This window comes from Melanerpes formicivorus, unplaced genomic scaffold (genome assembly GCF_026170545.1).
Source record: "Melanerpes formicivorus ecotype bairdi unplaced genomic scaffold, bMelFor1.0.p_v2 SCAF_73, whole genome shotgun sequence".
Lineage (NCBI taxonomy): Eukaryota > Metazoa > Chordata > Aves > Piciformes > Picidae > Melanerpes > Melanerpes formicivorus.
The window spans coordinates 1,753,415-1,765,053 of NW_027142425.1; the positions used below are offsets into that span (position 1 = coordinate 1,753,415).

The window sequence follows — 11,639 nt, forward strand, 5'->3', positions numbered from 1 at the left end:
TTGCCACTTTGGAGTCAGTGACCTGCACAGGGGCAGCCTTCATCACAGCCTTCTCAGTGCTGTCATTGCTGAAGACCAGACCTGCAGTTCCTTCAGGCCTCCTGACAGCTCTGCAAGCATAGCAACCTGCCTGGCCAAACAAACAGGCAGGAGACACTGCCACAAACTGTGCCATCCTGAGGCATTTTAACCAACACCAGCTGGCTCCATACTGTAGGTTTCTGGACAATGCCTGCAGCTGACCCCTGGGAGACAAAAAGGTCCTCCTGCCATCATGTGAGATATGGACAGGCTGAGAGCTGGGCAAAGGAGAATCTCATGAAGTTCAGTGAGGACAAGTGCAGAGTCCTGCATCTGGGGAGGAACAGCCCCAGGCACCAGTACAGGCTGGGGGTTGTCCTGCTGGGAAGCAGCTCCATGGAGAAAGACCTTGGAGTGCTGGTGGGCAGCAAGTTCTGCATGGGACAGCAATGTGCCCTGGTGGCCAAGAAGGCCAGTAGCATCCTGGGGTGCAGCAAGGAAAGTGTGGCCAGCAGAACTTCTCCAGCCCCTCTGCACTGCTCTGAGACCACACCTGGAATACTGTGTCCAGTTTTGGTCTCCCCAGTTCAAGAGGGACAGAGACCTGCTGGAGAGAGTCCATTAGAGGCTATGAGGATGACAGAGGGACTGGAACTTCTGTGCTGTGAAGAAAGGCTGAGCGCTCTGGGGCTCAAAGAGAGTCTGGAGAAGAAAAGTCCGAGAGGGATCTGATCAGTGTCTGTAAATACCTGAGGGGTGATGGTCAAGAAGGGGCCAGGCTCTTTTCACTGGTGCCCAGTGACAGGACAAGGAACAATGAGTACAAGCTGGAATCCAAGAAGTTCCACCTCAAAATGATGAGAAATTTCTTGTCACTGTGAGGGTGCTGGAGGCCTGGAGCAGGCTGCCCAGAGAGGCTGTGGAGTCTCCTCTGGAGATCTTCCAAACCCACCTGGATATGTTCCTGTGTGCCCTGCCCTGGGTGACCCTGCTCTGGCAGGGGTTGTGGGCTGGGTGATCTCTAGAGATCCTTCCCACCCCCAGACATTCTGTGATTCAGTGGGTCACTGAATGCTCACACTGTCCTTTCTTTTCTGTTCCACAATGCTTGTCATCATGGCAGCTAAAGGGATGGTGTTCAACCACCTAAAATCAGCTGCAGGACCCAAGAACTGCAGGGGAAGCACACCAGTGAGAACATCTCCTTCCAAGTCTGATACCACCCCACCACTGCCAGCATGTGTGCCAGCAGCCAGAGGGTACTGCCTGGGCTGGGGCAGAGCTGTAATAGCTTGAGGCTTGTCTGGGAGGCCTCAGATAAGGGGAGTTCACCAGGCAGGGTCAGTAGAAGCTGACATTGAAGACCTCCTTAACACATCACTCTCACACCTCATGTGTGTGCAGGCTGCACTTCACAGAATCCCAGAACAGATCTGGCTGGAGGAGATCTCCAAGCTCACCCAGTCCAACCCCAGCCCAGCACTACAGAGTCAGTACCAAACCATGTCCCTAAGCACCAGGCCCACAGCTGCTGGAACACCCCCAGGGATGGTGACTCCAGCACTGCCCTGGGCAGCCTCTTCCCGTGTCTGAGATCCCTTCCAGGGCAGAAATATTTCCTGCTTCCAGCCTGAGCCTGCTGCTGCAGCCTGGAACCATTGCCTCTGCTCCTATCCCTTGCCACCAAGGAGCAGAGGCTGCCCCCTTCAGGGAGCTGTAGAGAGCAATGAGCTCTCCCTCAGCCTCCTCTTCTCCAGCCTGAGCACCCCCAGCTCCCTCAGCCTCTCCTTTAGCCCAGGGGCTCCAGGCCCTTCTCCAGCCTCGCTGCCCTGCTCTGGACAGACTCCAGCCCCTAAATATCTTTCCTGCAGTGAGGGCCCAGAGCTGAGCACAGCCCTTGAGGTGTGGCCTCCCCAGTGCTGAGCACAGGGGGATGGTCACCTCCTGGCCCTGCTGGCCACAAGCCAGGATGCCATTTGCCTTCTTGGCCACCTGGACTCCCAAGGGATTTGCTGTCCTTTTCCTGTGGATTTACTGGCTCAGTCTCACCATAGGCTATTTCTTCAGTTACAGCTTCCAGCCCCTCCTCATATCCCTCACACTACAACTCAGCTGAGTTATCTCTATGCTTACCTTTTGCCATGGCTCCCCACAGGTACTGGCAAGCCACTTCCCTGGCAACCAGATTATGCCTAATGCTCCCTGAACCAGCTGCTGCACCCACACTGACTCTCAAGGTCTTATAGCAGCTCGGGTGGCTCCCACAGAGCTCTGCATCCCTAAAGAAAGCCCTCTGACACTGGGGCTGCAAGGTGACACTAAGCTGAGTAGTGTGGTCAAAATACCAGAGCTACAAGATGGCATTCAGAGAGACCTGGACAAGCTGGGCAAGTGGGCCCAGGTGAACCTCCTGAGGTTCAATAATGCCAAGGGCAATGTCCTGCAGCTGGGATAGAGCAATTCTCCTATTCAGTCCAAGCTGGGGGGTGATGAGATGAGAGCAGCCCTGCAGAGAAGGCCTTGGGGGTGCTGGTGGGGGAGAAGCTGGACAGGAGCCAGCAATGGGCACTGGCAGCACAGAAGGCCAAGGGCAGCCTGGGCTGCATCCAAAGCAGTGTGGCCAGAGCTGGAAAGAGGGGATCCCCTCTGCTCTGCTTTGGGGAGACCTTACCTGCAGGGCTGGGTCCACATACAGAGCCCCAACACAAGAGGGACATGGACCTGGTGGAGAGTGTCCAGAGGAGGCCACCAAAATGATCAGAGGGCTGAAGAACCTCTGCTATGGGGACAAGCTGGGAGAGTTGGGGCTGTTCAGCCTGGAGAAGAGAAGGCTCCAGGGGGAACCTCAGAGCTGCATTTCACTATCTGCAGGGGAGCTGCAGGCAGCTGGGGAGGGACTGTTCAGAAGGGGCTGTGGGGATAGGCCAAGGGACAAGGGTTTGAAAGTGGAGCAGGGCAGAGGTAGGTTGGCCATCAGGAGGAAGCTCTGCACAGGGAGGGTGGTGAGACACTGGCACAGGCTGCCCAGGGAGGTGCTTGAGGCTCCATCCCTGGAGACATCCAAGCTCTAGCTGGAGGTGTCCCTGCTGCCTGCAGGGGGTTGGACAAGATGCCCTTGGAGGCTCCCTTCCAGCCCAACACATTCTATGACTCTACAGGGCCTCACCCAGACATCAGGCAGTGACAAACTGCCTGCATCAACCTCCTGCACAGAGAAGGCAGTGGGGCAGGGCTTCCAGCACTGACAGGCAGGAACAGTGAGGGACTGGGTCCCAAGTGCCTCTTCCCCACCAGCTACCCCCAGCCGCTGACTCGATCCCCCTGCTAATAAAACGGCAAATAGCAGCGAGTGGCTGCAGGAGCCCACGGGGCCTCCTCCCACATCCACTGTGGAGGGGGTTCAAGGCAGACACCTGCCTGCATGGCTGCCTGGGTCCACCTATCCTACCTGGAAGCACCATGTTTGTCCAGAAAGGCTTGCTCAGGGCCATGCTGTCTCTCCACCCACCAGAGGCCACCTCCTCCACACAGCAGCCCTCAAGTCTCTGGCTGAGCAGAAGCACCCAGAGTTGGTCTGCTCAGCCCTTTGGAAAACAGCAGGCAGCAGCAGGCACTGGCCCTAACCCAGCTGACAGCAAACATCACTGCAAAAAGATAACTTTGTTCGAGGTAGATAATGTGTTCTTTCAAGGGCTCCACAAATGTCACTGGCCAAGTGGCTCAGGTAGGTGGACAGGTAGCTGGTGTGAGTCTCTCTGGGTGCTGGCTCTCAGTCTTTCCCCAATTCACTGCTCACCTCCACTGCTGCATCTTCGGAACAGCTCCTTGGAGAGCAACAGCAGTATCTCAGCACTGCTGCTCCTGGTAGTCAGCATCTGCCCTGTGGGGAAGGCCATGGGCTGCGTCCTGCCCCCCTGGCAGCCCTGTTACAGAGCACCCCCGCAGGCTGCCCAGCGCCAGGGCTCACCCCACATCAGGGAACGTGCCTACTGCTTCTGGCTAAGCCTGCAGGAAGGAGATGGCCCAGCAACAGGCTTCATTCTGGGCAGTATTCTCAGCTGCAGGCAGGAGTCAATTACATGAGTGCTTAGCCCAACACCTCATCCCCAGGCCCTGAGGTGGCAGCTTGGATCCTGCTCTATGCCTATACAAGAAGTCAGCCCTGTCCCCACAGAGCTGCAGGCCCGGGCTCCAAGCAGCAGTGCAGATGTCATCTGGATTGCAGGTGTCCTGCAGCCTCCAAAAAAAGCCAGCCCCACGTACCAAGTTTACCCTTCACTTGCTCCATCCCAGCCTTCACACACACCACCTCAGTCTTCAGATGCTCCAGCTCCTGCAGACTGGCAAGGGGAGGGTGTAAGTGTAATGCAGGGGGTGGTCAAGCCCCAAAGCAACCTGCAGTCCTGCCCCAGCACAGCCCTTCCTCTGGAGAAGCATCTCTGCAGCAAAGCATGCACACAGCTGTTCTTGGGGAGCCCTGGTCACCCCTCTCCATATGTCACAGCAGGGCCCTATTTTGCCATTCAGCCCTGCCTCAAGAGCCTGCCATTGATGCAGTGCAGCCCAGCATCCACAGCATCACTGCTAGGCTGTGCTCAAGGCAGCAGCAGTGCCTGGCAAAGGAGCCTCTGCCTGCTTGTCAGTCAGCAATGCCCAGTGCCCGTGGGTCACAAGGATCCCTTTGCCAGGCTACAGCCACACAGCTTCAAGCCCTAAAACTGCTGGCAAAGGCACAAACATCTTTTGTAGGGAGGAGACCTGGCACCTTGGAGCCTGCTACCAGCATGTCAGGAGGTACAAAAGTGACTCTGCAAGCCACAGCAGCTGTGCATCTTTTCAAAGTCACCTAAAAAACACAAGGAGTCCTCTGAGTCCTGGAGAGGTGGCAAAGCCACGCAGCAAAGACAAGGTCTTGTGGAAACCCCGGGGAAAGGCTAAAACCACTCAGGTGCCAACCAAGAAATTGGCAGCCACAGGTCCCATTGCCTTGCACCTGTGGCACAGCTGGCCCAAGTCATTGCCTGAAATGTGCTCTGTGGTGCCAGGACACGGCTGGCTCCTACTTGCACAGCAGGGACTGCAGCCCCTTACGAACTGAAGTTGGGAAACAGGCAAGGTGCTGGGAATGGAGTGCTTGCACAAATAGGTCTGGTTGGCTGCACCTGTGAGAAGCAGCATCACCACCACTGCCATCCCCAACCCCTCTGCATGCAGGCCACAGCTGCTCCAGATCATGGAGGAACCTGTCCAAGGGAGACAGAAGTCTTTAAGCCAATAGGAGCTGCCAGGAGATGATCCTACACCTTCTAGCTTCCATCAGCCCGGGGCTCCTGGCGGCGGCCTTTCACGCAGCGAGGACCGACAGCCTCACCCAGCACGGTGGGGACGGCCTTCTCTTTCTCTGCAGGTTCCAGGACTGCAGGCTGCCCAGCTGCAGTCGTGGGGAAGGCAGCACACCCTCCGCGCAGAGCAGGCACCCCCAGGCATGCCTGTTCAGCCAGGACCCCGCGAGAAGCAGCACTGCCCACGTTTCCCCATGCTCAGCCTGACACAAGGCAAGAGCCCCGCGCAGACTCTCTCCTCACCGTGGTGGACTCATTTTCTCCAACCATCCCGGCTCACCTCGGGCCTGCGGCAGTGGGCTCCTGGCCAGCCTTGGGCCTGCCGCCCGGCATCGCTCTGCAGGCGGCGGGGACCGGAGCCGCGCTGCGCCGGGGCCACGGCGGGACGTGAACGGGACCTCGCAGCCACCCGTGCTGGGACCGTCGAGGGGTGACGACGAGCACAGCAGCACAGCCATTAAACCGTCAGGCCACAGGGGGCTGCTCGTGTCCGTGCGCTGGGCCGGAGCGGCGGCGAAGGAGCGCAGCCGGGCCGCGGGGGCGCAGCAGTCGTGCTCCAGAGCTGCGGTGCAACGCGGAGGGGCGGCCGGCGTGCCGGTCGCGGCTTCCCCTGGGGGAAGAGGGAGCCGGAGCTCCCCACAGCGCCCTCCTGCCACCGCATATCCCACACCCCTGCACCCATCCCCTGCCGCCTCGGGAGTCTACGCGCGCCCCGCCCGGTCCCGTCCCGTCCCGCCGCCCCGGCACCGCGCAGGACCAGGCAGAGACTTGGCTTCACAGTGGTTTAATGCGAACGGACGCGGACGTTACACTGACGAGGTGCAGACAGCTGGGTGGGTGGCAGCCGCGCGGCAGGACAGGCAGGAGGAAAGGGCCGCCCCAAGCGTGGGCCGGCAGCAGCACGACGGGAACGAGGGCAGCCCCAGCGGCAGGCACGGCCGCTTCCATCGGCATTTGCTTCTGCGCTGCCACCCAGCCCTTCCTGGGCCGAGCCAGCCCCCAGAGCAGTTCCCTCCCGGTCTCAGCGACTAGTCCCCCTCCCTGAGAGCCGCCTCTAGCCCAGGAGCACGAGTTCCTCACCAGCAAAGTCGGGAGACCTTAGGGGTTGCACTTGGTGGGAACAGGAGGGCAGTCACTGCAGGTCTATCTCCAAAAAAAGGCTCAGCTGTGCCACTGTAAAGTGATCAAGTGCTTATAAACTAGCCAGCCTTGACCTGAGAAGCTCCCCAGCCGAGGCCCCACTTCACTCATTGCAGCTGTGGCAGCTGAAGGAGCCTCCAAAGGATAGTTCTGCTGCAGCAAGTCACAGCCTCGTGGTCCTCCTCAAGGTCTGAGCACCTCCCTGACCAGCCTTGGGCACTCACTTCCACGCGAGTAACTGCCTGGCTCACTGCAGAACAGGGGAGAGCACACAAAGAGCTGCTGCTACTTCTGCTTTGTAAACAAATGTCTAAGGCAGGGCTGACTGACCATTTTCTGCTGTCCCTTTCTGGAGAGGTGGCCTCATCCCAGGCCCCACTGCTGGGTTCCTCTGGTAACAGCCATCACAGCCACACACTGCAATAGCCCCCACCAGTCCTCTCCTGCTCCTCAGACAGACCTGTCTCCTCCCCTCTGCAGCTGGGATGCAGGAATAGGTCACCACAGCTCAGCTGAGCAGGGAGCTGCTGGAGACACTACCACGCTGCTCCAGAGCAAAGCAGGCTGTGGCAGGATTCAAGTCTTGGACAGAGGCATGACAGCACACACTGCTGCAGCCCAGCCTGCCCAAGACCCCGCTTGCCAAACTGCCCCTTCAGAGCATCATGAGTGCACACATTGTGGGAACCCCTCGAGCTGCCAGCAGCACATCAGAAAGGAGGGGGATTAACACAAATACACCAAATGGGTCTGTAATGCAGGAGGCCGAGAGCAAGGTTAGAGTAGGTCTTGGGTTTCAGCACTTCCAGACAATGAAGAATGGGAGTTTCATGCAGGGTGAATGGGGTGGACGAGAGACCAACACACCCAGGCACCTACTCACTGTTTTGGATAAGCCTTACTAAACTCTAATACCTGATGCGATCACTGACCAACATGACAACTGCTATTCTTCCAAGTCTCCTGCAGAGACGCTTGGGGCTGCACAGACAGGGGAGTGAAGGTCATCTCATACCTTCCTGTACAGGGAGAGAGGCAGCTTCTACACCGTAACGCCATAAGCAAGTTCCTGCTCCACACCTACTCACATCTTCCTCCGGGTGCGGGACAACGCGCTCACTCGCCTACATTTTCATACCTTTAGGCCAAGACCACAGCCCAGCAGAACAAGCTGCTGCCAGGTACAGAAGAGGAAAATGCTCAACAAACTGGGAGGTTCAAGAGAGGAAAAGCTGGTTCAGAGAAGACAGATTTAGTGTAAAAATAAATGTCATTTTTGCAGGAGGGAGGGTGGAATGGAGGAAGACAGTGCCAGGTGCTCCTACTGGCGCACTTTCCCGGGGACGTAGTTCCTATCGATAGTCTCCTCCTGCAGGAACATGTGTAAGCAGCGCTCGTTCTGTGCCAGGGGGTGTCCAGCAATCCTGGAAGAAAATCAGGTGTGGAAGTTAGCACAGCTGCCCCCGAGGTGCCCACCCCTCTGGAGGGAGCGAGGCAGAGCTGCACGCACGCGCTAGGCTCAGCTGTGCGACCGATGCCTGAGCACAGAGTGCTGCGCCTCGCACCATACCCTGCAGGAGGGCATCAGCATCCTGAACCAGTGCCACCCTGCTGGTGGGCCTGCAATGCAGCTGTGCTGCTGCTGCTGTTTGCTTCACTCTCAGAACTGAGCACTAAACACAGCCCACGCTCCAAGCAGGACTTGCTTCAGGACCATGGTTTAATCACCCAGCCAGAGGGACCACCCCTGAGCATGGCACCTGCATGCAGCACATCAAGACTCCTCCCCACTCAGCCCACAGCCCTCTTCCAGCAGCAGCAACCAGAAAGGCAGCACACAGCAAGCCCTGGACATGAAGCTTACTTGTTTATAAACTGTTCTAGTCCCTGTCTCCGCTCCTCAATGAAGGACTCCTCAAAGATGCCTTCATCTCCTCGGAAGGGCAGCTGTCGTTTCAAAGCTTTTCCAGGCAGCGGTGGCACTACAATCTGAAAGCACAGAACGCCACTCTCAGCACAAGGGCCACCTGCAAGAGCATGTCCTTTGCAATTTAACACTTCCTTCCAGCTCCATTATGTGCACAGAGATCAAGCCCAGCAGATGCCCACCAGCACAGTGTCTCTTCTGGTCAGTTATCACTACACTACAACTGTTCCCACACCTCCTGGATGCAGGAATAGGCAGGTCTGAGCCAGGCCTCACCTTACTGTCTCGTTCCAGCTCATTCTTCAGCCATTCAAAGTCGCTGTATCGCCTCCTCACACACGACTCCTTCAGTTTGAAGATTGGAAGGTTTGTCTGTAACAAAAAGAAGCACTTAACCTGCAGGTTACTTCTGAATAGAATAGAATAGAATAGAATAGAATAGAATAGAATAGAATAGAATAGACCAGAATAGAATAGACCAGGTTGGAAAAGACCTGAGAGATCATCAAGTCCAACCAATCACCCAACACCATCTGATCAACTAAACCATGGCACCAAGTGCCACATCCAATCCCCTCTTGAACACCTCCAGTGATGGTGACTCCACCACCTCCCTGAGCAGCACATCCCAATGGCAAATCACTCCTTCTGTGAAGAATTTCTTCCTAACATCCAGCCTAAGCCTTCCCTGGTGCCAGATAGTATTCCAACATGTAGCTGAAACCTGAAGCTGTGTATAGAAAACCAAGTTCTCTGAGAAGGAGGCATTATGACAACACTCAGCTTCTTTATCCAGGACAGAACACAAGCTCTGAAGCCCTTCAGAATCAAGCAAGCACTTGCAGGCCACTCCGAGCCAACCATTCCCACCTCTTCAAGTGACTATGTCAGGAACACACCCCCTCCCCAGAGACACACACTGCAACCAAGGCTCTAATACAGAGAAGGCTGAGTTTATTATTTTCTTTTTTAACCCTGAGCTCGCTCCATTTTGAAGTGATCTACAAGAGAGCTTCACAGAAGCCTGCAGGGCAAAAAAAACTTCCAACCCAGCACTGGCATTTCCCTGGAAGAACTAAGGAAAGAAGTCTGTTCCCAGCAGCTGTTCAAGGCTAGATCTCATGCTTCAGTCTTCTCTCAGAAGGGATCACCCTAAGACATGAGCAGCTTTCTTACTACTGGCTTGTGTCACTGGAGGAACTGTGCAGCAATTCCCCTCCTGCTGCTAGAGTCTAAAGACTACAGCTACAGTAACTTCACCTCTACCCCACCAGCACAGCCTGAAACATTTAAGAAACTGAGGTAACAAAACTTTCTAGCAAGCAGCACTCAAATGAACACAGGTACTGCTGCAAGGTGTTTACCTGTATTCTGATGGCTATGAAATAAAACCAGCTGGATTCAAAGCATCTACACAAAAGCTACTTTCAGTGGGCCTAAGAGGTGCTCACTGCCACCTGGCAGGCACCCTTTGGCAGGCTGATGTAAATCAAGCATCAGAAGAAACACAAACACCCAATTCTGCTGTAAGTTGGTGGAGACTTAGCAGTTAAATCCCACTGCAAACCGAAAGCAACATCAGCATCGTAACACATGCTGAAGGTAGATTGCTTGATGTGATGCAAAATTTGACTCCCTTCTGCTCTAAGATGCAGAGCTGTGAAGAGGTCCTCGGCTCAGTTTAAGGCACAGTGAAAGAATTGCTCAGTCTGGATCATGAACTTTGTAAAATGATCAAGCAGTCTCACAAAGGGCAACTAGACTGCACTGTGGTCAGGTGCAAAGATACTGCTAGCTAGCTTTCCTCCTCTGCTTGACATAACCAGCTGAATGCAGTCACGGCTTGCTCAGCAATGGCCCACTGGTGCCGAAGGGGCTCCAGAGCAAAGATACAGAAGGCTGCTGAGGCAGCACCCTCCTAGTCCTTGCTCATACCAACCCTCGCTGGATGCCGAAGGGCTCGGGCAAACCCACCAGCTGCGACTGCTCCGACCTTGAGCCCTATTCCACGGGAGAGCCGCAGGCAAGCGACCAGCCTCAGCCCGGCACTACCCGGCTTGCAGGGCCGGGGCTCACCTCTTCAGTCCCCCACCGCTGCGGATAAGCACCAGGCCTACCTGGCTACCCCGAGTGACGAGCGATGCGCCCAGGCCTCCTTGCTCGGGCTCCCCACGCACGCCTTGCCCGCACAGGCCGCGCTGGCCAGAGCGCCGAGCCCACCCCCGCCCCGCCCACCCTTCCCTGGCCAGCTCGGCATCGCGCACCGAGCACTGCCGCCCCTCCCCAGGTCGTACACCCGGCCCCCTCAGCCCCGCCAGGGCCCACACGGGGCTCCACGGCGGGCTCCAAGGCCCGCCTGCCCGCCCCGGGCCCGCAGGCCCCGCGGGGGCCGCACCCGCATCCGGAGCTCGTAGCTGGTGTATCTAGCACGACCCATGCCCACAGTCTGTGGGTTGAAGATGTCGATCTCAAGGAAGTTGCTGGGTGGCCCATACGCGTCCGTCAGGTCCTGCGGCTTGGCGTTCAAGCGCCGGGTATCCGCCACCGCCGCCTCCGACATGGTGGTGCCGCCACAGCCCCGCCCGGCCCGGCCCGCCAACTGCCGCAGCGCGCTCCGCCCGGGCACGCCGTGACGTCCGCCCGCTCGCCGCCTGCATAACGCGGACGGGATCCAGGGTTTGGGGCCCCGCAGCCGCCGCCCCGCTCGCGCATGCCACCACGGCCGCCCGGAGGCCGTCTGAATAAGCGGAGAGTGTATTCAGGGCGCGGGGCCGGCAGGGCTCGGCCCAGGAACCTGCCGACTGGGCGCGCTCGCGACGCTGCTCCGCGCCGCCTGGGCCGCTCCAGCCACTCGCTCCCGAGGCGGTGCAGGGCCTGAGGCCGAGTCAGTTGCGCCATGTGCCCGGGGCTAGGAACTGGGTGCGGGCCAAAAAAGCCGTACATTACGACTGCACCATACAGCATCCTGAGCGAGATTGGCCACGGGCGCTGCACAGCGCAAGGGGGCCCGCGGCCCGGTTGCTGTAGTACTGACGAACAGCTCGGGCCCGTCACGCCTTGCGCTGGGGCGTGTCCCGGAAATGAAGTGCCGCCCGTGACAGGACGGCGCGGGGCAGCAGCGGTGCTGTGCCTGCAGACCCCTGCGTGCCGCAGCGGGCTCTTCTGACAGTGGAAGCTACATTCCCTCTGGGGGGCTCCCGGCGAGGCCC

At 57.8% G+C, this 11,639-nt stretch overlaps 1 protein-coding gene across 1 annotated transcript; it reads right to left on the reverse strand.

The window, feature by feature from the left end:
* Positions 1–6,131: 6,131 nt before the first annotated feature.
* SNX12 (sorting nexin 12) lies at positions 6,132–11,047 on the reverse strand. Its single transcript, XM_068163598.1, has 4 exons — positions 10,826–11,047; positions 8,707–8,802; positions 8,368–8,492; positions 6,132–7,927 (listed from the first exon to the last, which is right to left on the reverse strand). The coding sequence occupies exons 1-4, from the start codon at positions 10,988–10,990 to the stop codon at positions 7,825–7,827; spliced, it is 489 nt and encodes a 162-aa protein (XP_068019699.1). The 5' UTR covers positions 10,991–11,047; the 3' UTR covers positions 6,132–7,824.
* Positions 11,048–11,639: the final 592 nt, after the last annotated feature.

Excerpts from the sequence above, each read along its gene's own strand:
- SNX12 (XM_068163598.1), bottom strand. The coding sequence starts at position 10,990 with ATGTCGGAGGCGGCGGTGGCGGATACCCGGCGCTTGAACGCCAAGCCG. Across the intron at positions 8,493-8,706 it reads AGCTGGAACGAGACAGTAAG|ATTGTAGTGCCACCGCTGCC; the intron begins GTGAGGCCTGGC and ends CTGTGCTTTCAG. Across the intron at positions 7,928-8,367 it reads CTAGAACAGTTTATAAACAA|GATTGCTGGACACCCCCTGG; the intron begins GTAAGCTTCATG and ends ATTTTCTTCCAG.